At 40.6% G+C, this 13,902-nt stretch overlaps 1 protein-coding gene across 2 annotated transcripts in view; it reads left to right on the forward strand.

The window, feature by feature from the left end:
• LOC145403189 (protein ZNRD2-like) overlaps positions 1–13,902 on the forward strand; it is a 64,508-nt gene that overhangs the window by 37,417 nt on the left and 13,189 nt on the right. For both annotated transcript variants that reach the window (XM_080275002.1, XM_080275003.1), the window contains exons 2-3: positions 1,954–2,124; positions 11,122–11,206. In XM_080275002.1, the coding sequence (XP_080131128.1) occupies positions 1,954–2,124; positions 11,122–11,206 (256 nt within the window). The remainder of the gene's footprint in view (positions 1–1,953; positions 2,125–11,121; positions 11,207–13,902) is intronic.

Here is a 13,902-nt window from a genome sequence, read left to right on the forward strand (position 1 = left end):
TTTTTTTTTTTTTTTTTTAAGATAACCCTCACTTAACATGATTTTCACTTAACAAGGTATATTTTAGGAACACTGTACATCTGTACTGATAAGTGAGGATCTATGTTATCAGGTAAATGGAGACACAGATCTCTGCCAGGTACAAACAAACTGACCCAAGTATGCTGTACATTATGGAGCAGATCTCATTTTAAATGGTAGAAAATTAACTTTTAGTTAAAAAATGAACATGGTCGATTGAACTATATATAAATAATTATATAAATAATGAAGTAACAGTGTTAGAGAGAGAGAGAAATTTTGCGTATACTGTGGTTTCAGGAGGGTTCGTAGATCTGGCAACAGTGTATGATTATATTGTACCTCTGGAAGGAAGGAAACAAAACAAATAAGGAAGCAGTTAACTTGCCCATATATGGCAAAATAATGGTGTAGACATAAATGTCATAATTCAGCTCTACTTGGGTTCCATTGGCATTAGGAATTAAATGGGAATTTAACTGCTGTGAGCTCTTTATGAAGAAAGGGGCTATTTTGGATGTGGGAAGCAGTATTTGCATATACAACAGTTTGTGAGTAGGGCATAAAATAAATTGAAGAAGACTAGAATTACTTTGTTAATGAATACTGGTATGTTTGGTATATTTTTAAATATATATAATGGATCATACTGTGCCACTTTATAGATGATGAATGTAAGGTCATGGTCTCCATAGTGCTACAGTTTTTATTTATTTATTTTTTTAGCATTAACTGAACTGGGGGTCTTCTCTGATTTACTATCACGAATGCTTCATTTTGACTGAGGATAGATTCTCCAGCTCTTAGCTATGTCTATTTTAACATTTATGTTAATATGGCAATATCTAACCAAACCTAATTTTAATGTAGATGCAAAGGCTCATGAGCCAGGAGCATGAGAATCTTCTCTTCTCCATTTCCATATTTACCAACTACTAAACAAAGCATTTGCAACAGAAAAGTTATAGGTGAGATCTCCATTACTGGGTCAGTGTAAAAAAACCACATTGAAAACCCACATCTAATTGTCTCAGTAGTTTCCTGAGGTTTTGCAAAGTTCTGTATTTCTGAGTCAGTGCTTTGATATGCTTAAGCTTAGCCCCAACGTATCACTTACAGTACTTTGATCGGCATTGATCATTTAAGAGCAGCTGGGGCTTCAGGCATTCACACTTGCACAGTTTCAGAAAGTGGTGAACCAAATGATTTCCAGTGAAGTCAGCAAACCATTAATATTTCTGCCTCACCCCATAGTTCTTTTAGACATTAGACTATATTAAGGTTATTACTGATCAACGGTGGAAGTGTTGTAAGCAAAAACTGTTGGAATTTATGAGATAAAGTCACAGAATACATAAAAACAATCAAGGGCTATAATGGGTCAAAACTGAGATAACTGAAAAGGGGTAAAGTGTCAGTTTCAGCCCATAACTGCTTTCAACACAAGGCTGTATCTTAGTTATTAATACTTGCAATAGAATTGTTATTAGGAAAACTTATTTGAACTGATGAATGTTATAAAATATATCAGTATAATTCAGGAGGATTGTGGCTCAAAGCTGAAGTTTTTCCAAGCCCTTACCATTTGATGGTAACCATAAAACCAGTAGAAGAGTGCCCCTGATAAGACACTTAAGCTGCATGTGACCCATTAAAATTTTAAGTCTGAGAAATGGTTGGGGTTTATTGCTAAGGGGCAAGCAATGTCAGGACTGGATAGCTGAGCCCTGGGCCTGTTCTGATAGGGGAATGAAGGATTGGGTAATGGATGGCAGGATTAAGAAAATACTGTAATAAAATGTAAATTGAATCTCCAGTATTCTTCCGAATGTCATTGGCTTGTTTTTTAATCATCATCATCATCATCATCATCGTACTACCTCTGCAATTTAATGGGAAAGTTAAGTATAAAGCGGTACTTTTTTATTTCAGGTTTCAGAAATGGCGTGTTTGGATGATGAATATTCTTGGCATCCACCATCAGAGTCAGAACTGAAGGTAATAGAGGCTCGGCGAGAACGCAACAACAAGATCTCGTCATTGATGGGCCAGTACCTTCTCAAGGGATACAAAATGCTGGCAACTGTCTGCCCAACCTGTGATGTACGTCATCAGCGTCATCAAGGAAATTACTGTATAGTTCGTCCACTTTAATATGGTGGAGGTATTTGTCATTTTGCAGCTTATTTTCCACAGGACTTATGGCCAGTAACATCATCTAATGTTAGGTACTCTCATGTTGCATCTAAGCATTCATGATGGAGGTGGTAGTTTTAAATGAAGGTAAAGTGGACACTTGCACATTTGAAGAGTGCTGTGAAGTGGCTGAAGAATGGGAAACCAACTGGGGTTGATGAGGTGTATGCAGAGATGCTTAAGTATAGGGGAGAGAGTGGAAAGAAGTGCCTGTTGGAGATATGTAAGAAGGCATGGATGAGTGAAACTGTGCCTGCAGAGTGGAAAAAGGCTGTGATTGTACCCCTGCACAGAAATAAAGGTGAGCGAAGTGAGTGCAAGATTTAGTGGCATAGGCTTACTGAGTGTGGTAGGGAAGGTATATGGAAGAATTATTTTAGAGAATGTAAGAGAGATATCAGAAGTCCTAGTGAGTGATGAACAGGGTGGCTATAGGAGTGGCAGAGAATGTGTGGATCAAATATTTGCAGTGACACAGGTAGCAGAGAAAGCTTGTAAGAAGGACCATAGGGTGTTTATGGCATTTATGGATCTGGAAAAAGCATACAACAAAGTGGACAGAGAGGGATTGTGGAAGGTTTGTGCATGTACGGTGTAGATGCTAAGCTGCTAGGTGCTGTCAAGCGTTTCTGTGATGGTATTGAGCCATGTGTAAGGATTAATGGGCATCTAAGTGCCCATTAATACTTGCAATGGTATGGGCATGCGACAAGGTTGTGTGATGTCCCCATGGTTGTTTTATAAATATACTGTATATGGACGGGATGATGAGAGAAGTAAAAACACAAGTAATGGAGAGAGGGATGGCGTTGGTAATGAATGGTGATGGATGGAATATCTCAGATTTGTTGTATGCTGATGATGCAGTACAGCTTGCAAGTACCTGACAAAAACTTGGTAGGTTAGTGCAGAGTTTTGCTGATGTCTGTGAGCGTCGTGCCTTGAGAGTAAATGTAGAAAAGAGTAAAGTGATGGTTATTGAGAGAGAAGGTGACTCACAGTGCGATGTTACAGTGAATGGAGAGAGACTGGAATTGGTGAGAGAGTTCAAGTACCTGGGTACAGTGATAGAAAAGAGGAAAATGTGGGAAAGAAGTGGAAAGTAGAGTGACACAAGGAAGAAAGGTTGCTGGTGCAATGAAAGCCTTCATAGGAAACAGAGGCTTGAGTATTGCATCTGCATGAGGCTTACATGAAGGAGTGTTAGTGCCAACTTTAACATATGGATGTGAGACTATGGTGCGGCATGAAAATGAAAAGTCAGGAGTAAGAGCAGTTGAGATGGGACTGCTGAGGAATGTATGTGGAGTACAGAGGGTGGATAGGATGCAGATTAATGTGATTCGTGAAAGATGTGGAGTGAGGAAGTCTGTGGACACCAGAATTGAAGAGAGTGTACTGAGATGGTATGGTCATGTGGAGAGAATGGAGAACAATAATGGTGAAAAAGGTATATCTGAGCAAATATGAAGGAGGGAGGAGGTGAGGGGGGCCAAGGAGAAGGTGGAGAGATATGGTGGATGAGTGTTTGAGGAAGAGAGGTTTGGAAGTCAGTGAGGCTAGGGAGCTGACAAGAGATCAAGCTGACTGGATGAATGTTGTGAGAAGTGCATGATCAGGGATTTGGCATCCCTTTTTCATGTGGTAGCATCTTGATTGACTCAATCAGATACATTTGTGTGAAGCTACAGAACATGGTGAATGTTTTTGGTGTATCTGATGGAGCCAGAATTCTGGGGGCTTGATTGATGAGTGAATGGAAGCATGGCCCATTGGATTGGGCAAATATGGGCTGTATGGACATTGCTACTCCTCACCTTGCCCTTGAGTGGGAAAGGAGGTCTGGATGATGATGATGATAAAGTGGACAGTGTATAGTTTAGGCTAAGCTGAACTGGGAGCAATTTAACCCGTTCACTTTTATGAAGTATTTTTTATTGACATTTTATTCTTACTGCTTCTGGTTAAAAGACCTTCAGTAGTGAAAGGGCTGATGAAGACAACCATTTCAGATTTTTTTTTTTTTTTTTTTTTTTTTTTTTTTTTAGGTGGCAAGGATACAAAAAATATATATATATATATATATCTTTGGGATGAGGGAGGTATTTTTGACTGTATGATGATGTCTTTTTGCTACTCTAACCCCTTCAGTCTGATGATGTATATATAGATATTTGTTGGACTCATCTGTGGTCATAATCAGATACATTAAATGTATGTACAGTAAAAGTCCCATTATTCGGCATCTATGGGACCGGGATGATGCCGAGATATTGGATTTGCCGAATAATCAAAAACCTACCCACTCAGTACCTTAATTATATTGGTGAACACTGTCATCACCACTTGTGGTATTACAACTGTGTTTGGAGAGAGTACTGTATACTGTACAATACTGCAATCAATACAGTACTATACTGTACCTGAATCTGAAATATATATATATATATATATATATATATATATATATATATATATATATATAAAAATTAGTGAACATATACAAGTGTAATGACACAGTAGGCATACACGTCAGATAACACTTCCTGGATGACCGAAATGATATGTAATATTACCTACCAGCTCATTACATCACTAGTATTGGTGAACTCATCACTACTTATATTATTACAAATATGTTTGGAGTGAGTGCTGTATACAGTACTTTTTCCAAACAAAATAAAATAGTCGGAAAATTGCATAAAATAAAGTGAAGGAATATGAATTGGTAAGGTCTTTCTGATGAAAGTTAAACGTACATTTAGTGCTTATTCTTTTGTTCCTTTTTTTTTTGTTTACATGTGAAAGGGAGAGTATTGATGGAAACAGTAATGTATTCCATTAACCCCTTAATAACCTCCGTCATTGAACAACCCTATACAGTACCGATGTCAGTGATGTCGAGTTAGTGAGCTATGAAAATACTGTGAACAATTATTGGAAGGGAACGAAGGTCACTGGTATGTTTACACGACTCTATGATACGATTCCAAGCGGTCAGAGGGTCGGTTAATCTCAGATGTTTTCGCCTATTTGGTAAATGCACTACAACTTTGTAACTTCTCCCGTGAATCATAGCATGGGTTTAAGAAGCTAAATAACATATTGTTAGGTGCACCAGACGATTATCTTCACATCTTTAACCCCTTAACCGCGGGGCATCACTTTCGTGACGCATGGGAGCAAGGGATCATACCGCGGGGCGTCGCTTTTGTGATTCTGTGTTATTTTGAATTCACCCGGGCTTCCAGGTGGGGGCTTGTATCATTTATCAGTACTGCCAATGTCCAACACTAGTCAGCACTCCTAATCTCATCTGTACTCCCATCCATTGTTGACAATTTAGCCATTTCTCCCCGTTCTTGACTCCCCTCCCTATCCCCCCTCCATTACACTATCCTCTCGCCTGCCCGGCCGTGCTATGCTAAGTAAATCTTCCCTGGAATATTTCATTGATTTCATCCATTGAAATAAGCCCTATGCCCTATTCTTATACCAAATAATATATACAAGAAAGAAATAAGGTAAGTGAGAGTGCCATACACCTGGAATTGGCTAATTATCACCTGACAACACCTCACGTGCACTCGTTCGCTAATTTTCGCTGTTTTTTCCCCTTGAAATATGCCATATAATCTATTTTCGTAATAAATATACATATAAGGAGGGAAGGGAGAAGCCTAAGTGATATTTACATTCACCTGGAACTACCTAATTTATAATGTATTGTCTAGATTTCCTGCCAGTCATTTCAGTGAAATACATAGCTGTTTCAAGAGCTACGTTGGTAGTACTGAATAACCCCTAAGTAGGCCTCAACCCGGGCCAGCCCTCCTTTATCAGTTCTCTCTCATCTTCCGAAGAGGAGGTACGGCTCATCCTCTTGCTGACTTCAGGGCCTTTTTTCACCCCCATGCAAAGGGCCCTGTGACCTTTACCCCCTACTAAACCTCGTGTGGAAAGAGGTAAAGGGCTGACAATTGATAAAAGAGTGACTATGATCTTTCTATTGAGTAAAACAGTGCAAGTGGAATTGTAAATAATGTGTAAACAGCAAGTGAAAGTAATGAATGTAAATATACGTGAACAGTGGAAAATAGTTTTATAAGTTACTTCAAGTGACAGTGCATAACACAGTGTAAATAAAATAGAAATGTAAATACTGTAATGTAAATAAAATAGAGAACGTAAATAGAAATGTAAATGAGTAGTATTATCAGAATACGAGTATATACCCTAGGAGTAATGAAAGTGAAAGTTTCACTATAGCATGTCTGAATACTATGAGTTATGAGAGTGAAGATGAAAGTGACATTCACTCTCAGTGCCAGTATACAGGACGAGAAAGTGAATGCTACGTATTTTACTGAAAGAAATTGAATCCCTACAGTGACAATAAACTAATACTACTGAAGGAAACTTATGGATAAAGACTGTAGATATATATAAGTGTGATATAGTAATAGAAATATAAAGTGTGAGGGGTTTTATGAATAATAAATGACAGAGTACCAAGAGCGAACTAGCGCAAGTGCGGCGGTCAGACGCGCTCATAATTTTCATTGCTTTCACAGTGTTTTTTTTTTTTGGAGTATGGATCCCAAACTACTTGAAAATCATAGAGTAGTGTTTATAGTGTTAATATCTGGCTGTGGTAATCACATTACGGGTTGTCGGGAAGTGTAAAGTGGAGACTTCGTTACCCAACTTCAGAGGTCTCCACAAGTCCTACGGTAACTGACGAAGGCTCAACAAACATTCCAGGAGAAAGCTGAAGGTATGTGCCATAAGCATATATAATTTTAATATTCTAGGACTAATAACTGATTTTTGGCAAATATTTTTTGAGAGTCTGTCGGAGCCCGAATAACCCCGCGGCACACGCCAAACATCGGTAAACATGCCCGCGGTGTAGGGGTTAAGAAAATGGAAGAAATTTAATCCCTCTCTGAGTATGTAGAGTAAGTTTCGTCCATTCTTCTGAAATCAATTTGTTTTCTTAAAGATGTGAAGATAATCGTCTGGCTCACCTAGCAATGTGCTATTTAGCTTCCTAAACCCATGCTATGAGTCAGGGAAAAATTGATAAAGTTATGGGGCATTTACCAAATAGGCGAAAACATCTGAGATTAACCGACCACCTGGCTGCTTGGAATCGTAGCATAGAGTCGTGTAAATATACCAGTGACCTTCGTTCCCTCCCCATAATTGTTCAGTTTTCTTTATAGCTCACACTAACTTGACATCACTGACATCGGCACTGTAAAGGGTTGTTCAGTGTCGGAGGTTATTTAGGGGTTAATGGGATACATTACTGTTTGCATCAATACTCTCTCTTTCACGTTAAACAAAAACGAACAAAAGAATGAGCGCTAAATGTACGTTTAACTTGCATCAGAGAGACCTTAGCAATTCATATTCCTCCAGTTAATTTTTAGGTATTTTTCTGACTTTAGGTTAGGTTAGGTTTGGTTAAATTATTAGGTACAGTTAAACTCGGTTAGGTTAGGTTTAGATAAACAGGACAGTCCCTTCCACCATTATGCTGAGGAATAAAAATACTAGAGCTGTCACAGCCGTACAGCTAAAAACAACGGGGAAACTGATTTAACAGGCAACATTTATTTATGGGTAATGCATTACAGTATCAGTGGTTCATGGGCTATGCAATTACTGGTAAATGTCACTTTCAGGAAGGCGTCAAGAATGAACGAATTTCAAGAATTAGTGAGGGGGCTTGGAACATAACCCTCGCTAATTTGGTGGGGGTGGTTACTGTACTGTATGATACTGTGCAATATTGTAATCAATACAGTACTATACCTGAGTCTGAAAAAATATAGAAATTGGTGAACATACAGAAGTGTAATGAAACAGGCTTACAAGTCACAGATAACACTTCCTGGACTGCCGAGATGATTCCGGACATCTGCCAAACAATCAAAGATTTTCGTAAGTTGGACTATTTCTCAAAACTCCCGAAATGTCGGATCTACCGAATAATCAGCTGCCGAATAATAGGACTTTTACTGTATATGGTATGGTGTCATTGTTTTAAGGTGCCTGCTTGATGTTTCATTACAACTCCATAGTAAATTACTCAAGAGTACCTAATACAGTTCCATTTATGTTTGTAAAACTGATTTCCCAGTTTATGGTGCAATTTATATAGAAAAACCAGGATATTGTGGAATACATGCCTAGCATCATCATCATCATCATCTAATGCACAATTAAGAATGTCTTTATAGTGTTTTACTTTATTACTGAAAAAGCATATGACAGTGGATAGACAAGGAATGTGGAAAATATTAAGAATATAAGGAGTAAGTGGGAAGTTGTTAAATGTCATGAAGAGTATCTATGAAGGTGCTGAAGCTGCGGTGTGTGGATGGTGAACTGAGTGAATTTTTCTGTCGGAAAGTTGGAATGAAATGGGTGTGTCTTGTCTGCATTGTTGTTCAGTCTGTATGTGGATGAGGTTATAAAAGAGATACAAGGTAAAGCAGTGAATGTTGGAGTGGCAACAATGAGAGAGGGCAGCGTTTGGAAATTTCCTATATTGTTGTTTGCAGAAGTTACTGTATTCCAAAGTGTAGATGATGGGAAACTGCAAGGCTTCGTGAATGAGTTTGGGAGAGTGTGTAAAAAAAAGAACCTAAAGGTGAATGTAGGGAGGAGTAAAGTTATGGTCTTCGAGAGAAATGAAGTCACTGAATGAATATTGAGGTTGGATCAGATAATGAAGGTAATGGAGAGAGTTTTAGAAGGTATGATTAGAGAAAGAGTGAATATTGATGAGATGCAGTTTGGGTTAATGCCAGGTAGGGGGACCACTGATGCCATATTCATTGTTCGACAGCTTCAGGAAAAATATATTGGTAGGAGAAGGGATCTTTATTTTGTTTTTGTTGATTTGGAAAAGGCCTTTGACAGAGTCCCTAGAGAGGTGGTGAAGTGGGCAATGAGAAAGCTTGGCTTGGAGGAGTGGCTGGTTAGGATGGTTATGGCCATGTATGTGGGTGCTCACACCCAGATGAGAGTGAATGGAGATTTGAGTGATGAGTTTTCCGTGAATGTTGGTGTGCATCAGGGGTCAGTCTTGAGTCCCATGTTGTTTATCATGGTACTTGAAGCCCTTTCACGTGGCTTTAGAAACGGACTCCCGTGGGAGTTGTTGTATGCTGATGATTTGGTGTTGATTGCAGAGAATGAAAGGGAGGCGGAGGAAAGGTTTAGGAAGTGGAGAGATGGTATGGGGCAAAAGGGTTTAAGGGTAAATGCAGATAAAACAAAAGTGATGATATCTAGGGTTGGTGGCGGTACTGTCAAAGACGAGGGAGAGTGGCCATGTGCAGTTTGCCACAAGGGCGTGGGAAGTAATTCCATCTTGTGCTTTGTGTGTGATAAATGGGTGCATAAGAGATGTAGTGGTATCAGAGGTAGACTGCGAGATAATGCTGATTTTATGTGTTCGGCGTGCCGGGGTGAGCAGGTAGAGATCGTCAGACGTGAAAGAATTGAACTTGCTGGTGAATCTCTTGAGTGTGTGGAAGAGTTTTGTTATTTGGGAGACATGTTGTGTGCTGGAGGTGGGGCTGGAGCTAGCTCTGTGGCTAGGGTGAGAAGTGGTTGGAAGAAGTTCAGGGAGCTCTTGCCTCTCCTGACATTGAGGGGGCTCTCCCTACGTGCTAAGGGGTCTTTGTATGCAGCGTGTGTTAGGAGTGTAATGCTGTATGGCAGTGAGACCTGGGCAGTGAAGGAGGAAGACATTCGCCGGCTCAGACGTACAGAAATGACAATGATTAGGTGGATGTGCAGTGCGTCCCTGCGTCCAAGGCCTGGAGGGGCTGGGTTTACAATGGAAGAGTTGAGAGGTAGGATGGGACTGGAGTGTATTGGTGTTGTGATGAGGAGAGGTAGATTGAGGTGGTTTGGACATGTGGAGAGGATGGGGGATGATAGTTGGGTGAGGAAGGTGAGAAGTGTTAATATTGGGGGTGGGGTTATGAGGGGTAGACCGAGAAAGACATGGGACGAGGTCATTAAGTGTGATCTTAGGGTTAAGGGACTGAACAGGGAGGCTGCAATGGATCGTGCAGCATGGAGAGCCGCCATTAGGTGACCAAGGCCAACACATGCAAGCATGTTGGAGCCTTTAAAAACAAAAACGAAAACGAAAACGATAAGCAAATGGAAAATGTGAGTGTATTTAAGTACTTGAGTAGTGTGATGAGTAAGGATGGAAGTTTGGGAGATGAAGTGCTTGAAGGGGCACAACAAGGAAGAAAGGTTGGTAGTTCTTTGAAAGTACTGATGAGAAATGGGGAAGTGAGCATGAAGTAAAAAAAAATCGCTGCATGATAGCATTGTGATACCAACTCTTAATGTATGAAGGTGAAGCTTGGACCTTGTTGGAAGGACACAAGTCAAGGGTGAGAGCAGTGAAAATAGGCTATTTGAGAGGTACATGTGGAGTTACATGGAGAGACAACCTTGCAATTGAGGAAGAGAAGGAGCATTGTGGTGTGGATGTGGATGTGATAGAAAGCATTAACAGAAATACATTGAGGTGGTTTGGCCATGTGGAGAGGATGGAGAGCGAGAGACTAACAAGGAGAATTTATGTGAGTGAGGTGAAGGGGGGGAGAGGGTGGGGAGGCTGAGGATGAGATGGAGGGATGGAATGGAGAGGTGTATGAAAGAGGCGGGTGTGAGCTGGGGGGTAGGGCAGTGAAATGGCGGGGGACAGGGCAGCATGGAGGCAATGTGTGTTTGGCCATCCCTTAGGGATTAAGGCATCTGGCAATAGATAAGTAGGTAGATAGACTGTCAGCGTTACACAGTCATTTATGTTGATTAGAGAGCTGGTGAAATGGAGTAACAGAAACATTTGTCTTTCAGTGTGTGTTGCTGGAGGACCGAAGCAAGAACAAATACTGTGTTGGATGCTCTGAAGTGGATGCTGACACCAGGAAAGATAATCCAGGTGTGTGTTTCATTACCATCACCATCCTCTTGGCAACCATTTCCCATTATAGGAGCCCCTCAGCAGGGATGGCTGTATTATAATAGTTGTGTAATTACAGTATTTATATATGTAGTAGCTACAGTTAGTCTATTGTGGTTCCATTCCTGTCTATAAATCTGATGTACCGGTTTCACTAGTTTACAGTACTGATTATGTGGAAGAAGTTATAATATTTTTGCTTACATCCCTGATACACAAGTATAACAAGGACTAAATATACATTGTTTGGGTTGTACAGTACAGTGCTTTCATTCTTTGGGTAACATAATATTTTAGTTTCATGCACTAGAACTACATCCCAGCCTTTACATTTCAGCTCATCTCAAGGTGTAACAATGGGGTCAGGTGGGATAAGGCTAATCATGGCCATGGTGGTCAAATGATTTGGTTTCTGATTATTGTACACTACATATTGCCTTTTTACAGATAACTTCCGTATTTTTTGTATTTTATTAAATATACAGATAAAACAAAAGTGATGATATCTAGGGTTGGTGGCGGTACTGTCAAAGACGAGGGAGAGTGGCCATGTGCAGTTTGCCATAAGGGCGTGGGAAGTAATTCCATCTTGTGCAGTGTTTGTGATAAATGGGTGCACAAGAGATGTAGTGGTATCAGAGGTAGACTGCGAGGTAATGCTGTTTTTATGTGTACGGCATATCAGGGAGAGCAGGTGGAGATTGTCAGGTGTGAAAGGATTGAACGTGCTGGTGAATCTCTTGAGTGTGTGGAAGAGTTTTGTTATTTGGGAGACATGTTGTGTGCTGGAGGTGGGGCTGGAGCTAGCTCTGTGGCTAGGATGAGAAGTGGTTGAAAGAAGTTCAGGGAGCTCATACCTCTCCTGACATTGAGAGGACTTTCCCTACGTGCTAAGGGGTCTTTGTATGCAGCATGTGTTAGGAGTGTAATGCTGTATGGTAGTGAGACCTGGGCAGTAAAGGAGGAGGATATGCGCCGGCCCAGACCTACGGAAATGACAGTGATTAGGTGGATGTATAGTGTGTCCCTGCATGCAAGGTCTGAGGGGGCTGGGTTTACGATGGAAGAGTTGAGAGGCGGATGGGACTGGAGTGTGTTGGTGTTGTGATGAGGAGAAGTAGATTGAAATGGTTTGGACATGTGGAGAGGATAGGGGATGATAATTGGGTGAGGAAGGTGAGAAGTGTTAATATTGGGGGTGGGGTTATGAAGGGTAGACCGAGAAAGACATGGGACGAGGTCATTAAGTGTGACCTTAGGGTTAAGGGACTGAACAGGGAGGCTGCAGTGGATCGTGCAGCATGGAGAGCCACCATTAGGTGACCAAGGCTGACGCATGCAAGCATGTTGGAGCCTTTAAAAACGAAATGAAACGAAACGTAACCGTAGGAACATTGTCTACTAAATTTCAGTGTATTCCAACAAAGCTTATTTGTCACTTCTCCATCTGACAGGATAAGTTTTAGGGAAAAAGCTATGATACTTTGGAACACATCACTGTAATAGCTTATAATGGTGACTAGTTGTAATACTACCTAGGGAGTACTGTAAGCTTGTTATCTAGTCATAAGTATTCAAGACTGGCAACCTAGCCTTGTGCATGCTGATCATAGATCTAGAGGTATGGTATTACTAAAGAACTGATACAGAACAGAGCAAGATGGATAGTTGAACCCATCTTTTCTATGCAGCATGAAAAACAGATATAAAACTGAATACCGTACAAGCTAATGGTGATGGTGATGACTCCAAGCTGATATAGTTCTGCTTTCATACTTTCACTTTCTTTGTTTCTGGATCGTACCTCATCCCAAAGTCAGGCTTGTGAGCCACGTGCGACTTGTCATCTCGTGCACCTTATGGGGGAGCAGTGTTTCGCATTATTGTTCTCCTGTCAGTGATTATGATTACATGTTTAGGACAGATCATCAGCCAGCTCATCTTATTCAAAGATATACAGTACAGTGATCCCTTAACATCCGCGTTTTTAACATACACGATTTTAATATCCATGGGTGGATATAACATACACGGTTTTAAATATCTGCAGGTGGATACAGTACCGGGGCCGGATTCACTGAAGCATTTTATCTCGTTGAACTCTGCCGACACCATTCACTGCAAATATAACATTATCCCAGGCACGGTTCATGGCTGTTTTAGTGATGGCATTATCCAGTGAATCAAATGTAACACTCTTCCATTCGGCCACTTCATTTGTTAATGCCATTAATGCATCAGGGGAAAAGTTAGGATTGGCTGGGAGTATTTCTTTCTTCCATGTTCTCTGTTGGAATCTTGGCGGCAAAGGGGATTGTTGTGTTTACCAGCTGATACAAGGGGAAAGCTCCATGATTGGTTGGTCATGCCAAAGCTTTGTGTGTAAGAGCCTCCATCATTGGCTAATCGGAAATCGGCTGGTAACGGTTGAAACGCCTGATGAACCCGATGACCCTTCTCTCATCGCCAAGGAGAGGGAAAGTGTAAATATTGACTGTTTTTATAGCTTTTCTTTGCCCTTATTACTGTACTGTTTGTAAACACACCTAGGTTCCAATTAACACGCCTATATGGTTGATGTGCAAGCGCGCACTATTTGATATCGCACTAAATGATGCACATAACTTATGGGGAGAGATTCATTTGGTGGATTAGTGACTCCAACTTTAGGGGTA

Source organism: Coenobita brevimanus, chromosome 60 (assembly GCF_032717465.1).
Source record: "Coenobita brevimanus isolate Jiangsu-jjx chromosome 60, ASM3271746v2, whole genome shotgun sequence".
NCBI lineage: Eukaryota > Metazoa > Arthropoda > Malacostraca > Decapoda > Coenobitidae > Coenobita > Coenobita brevimanus.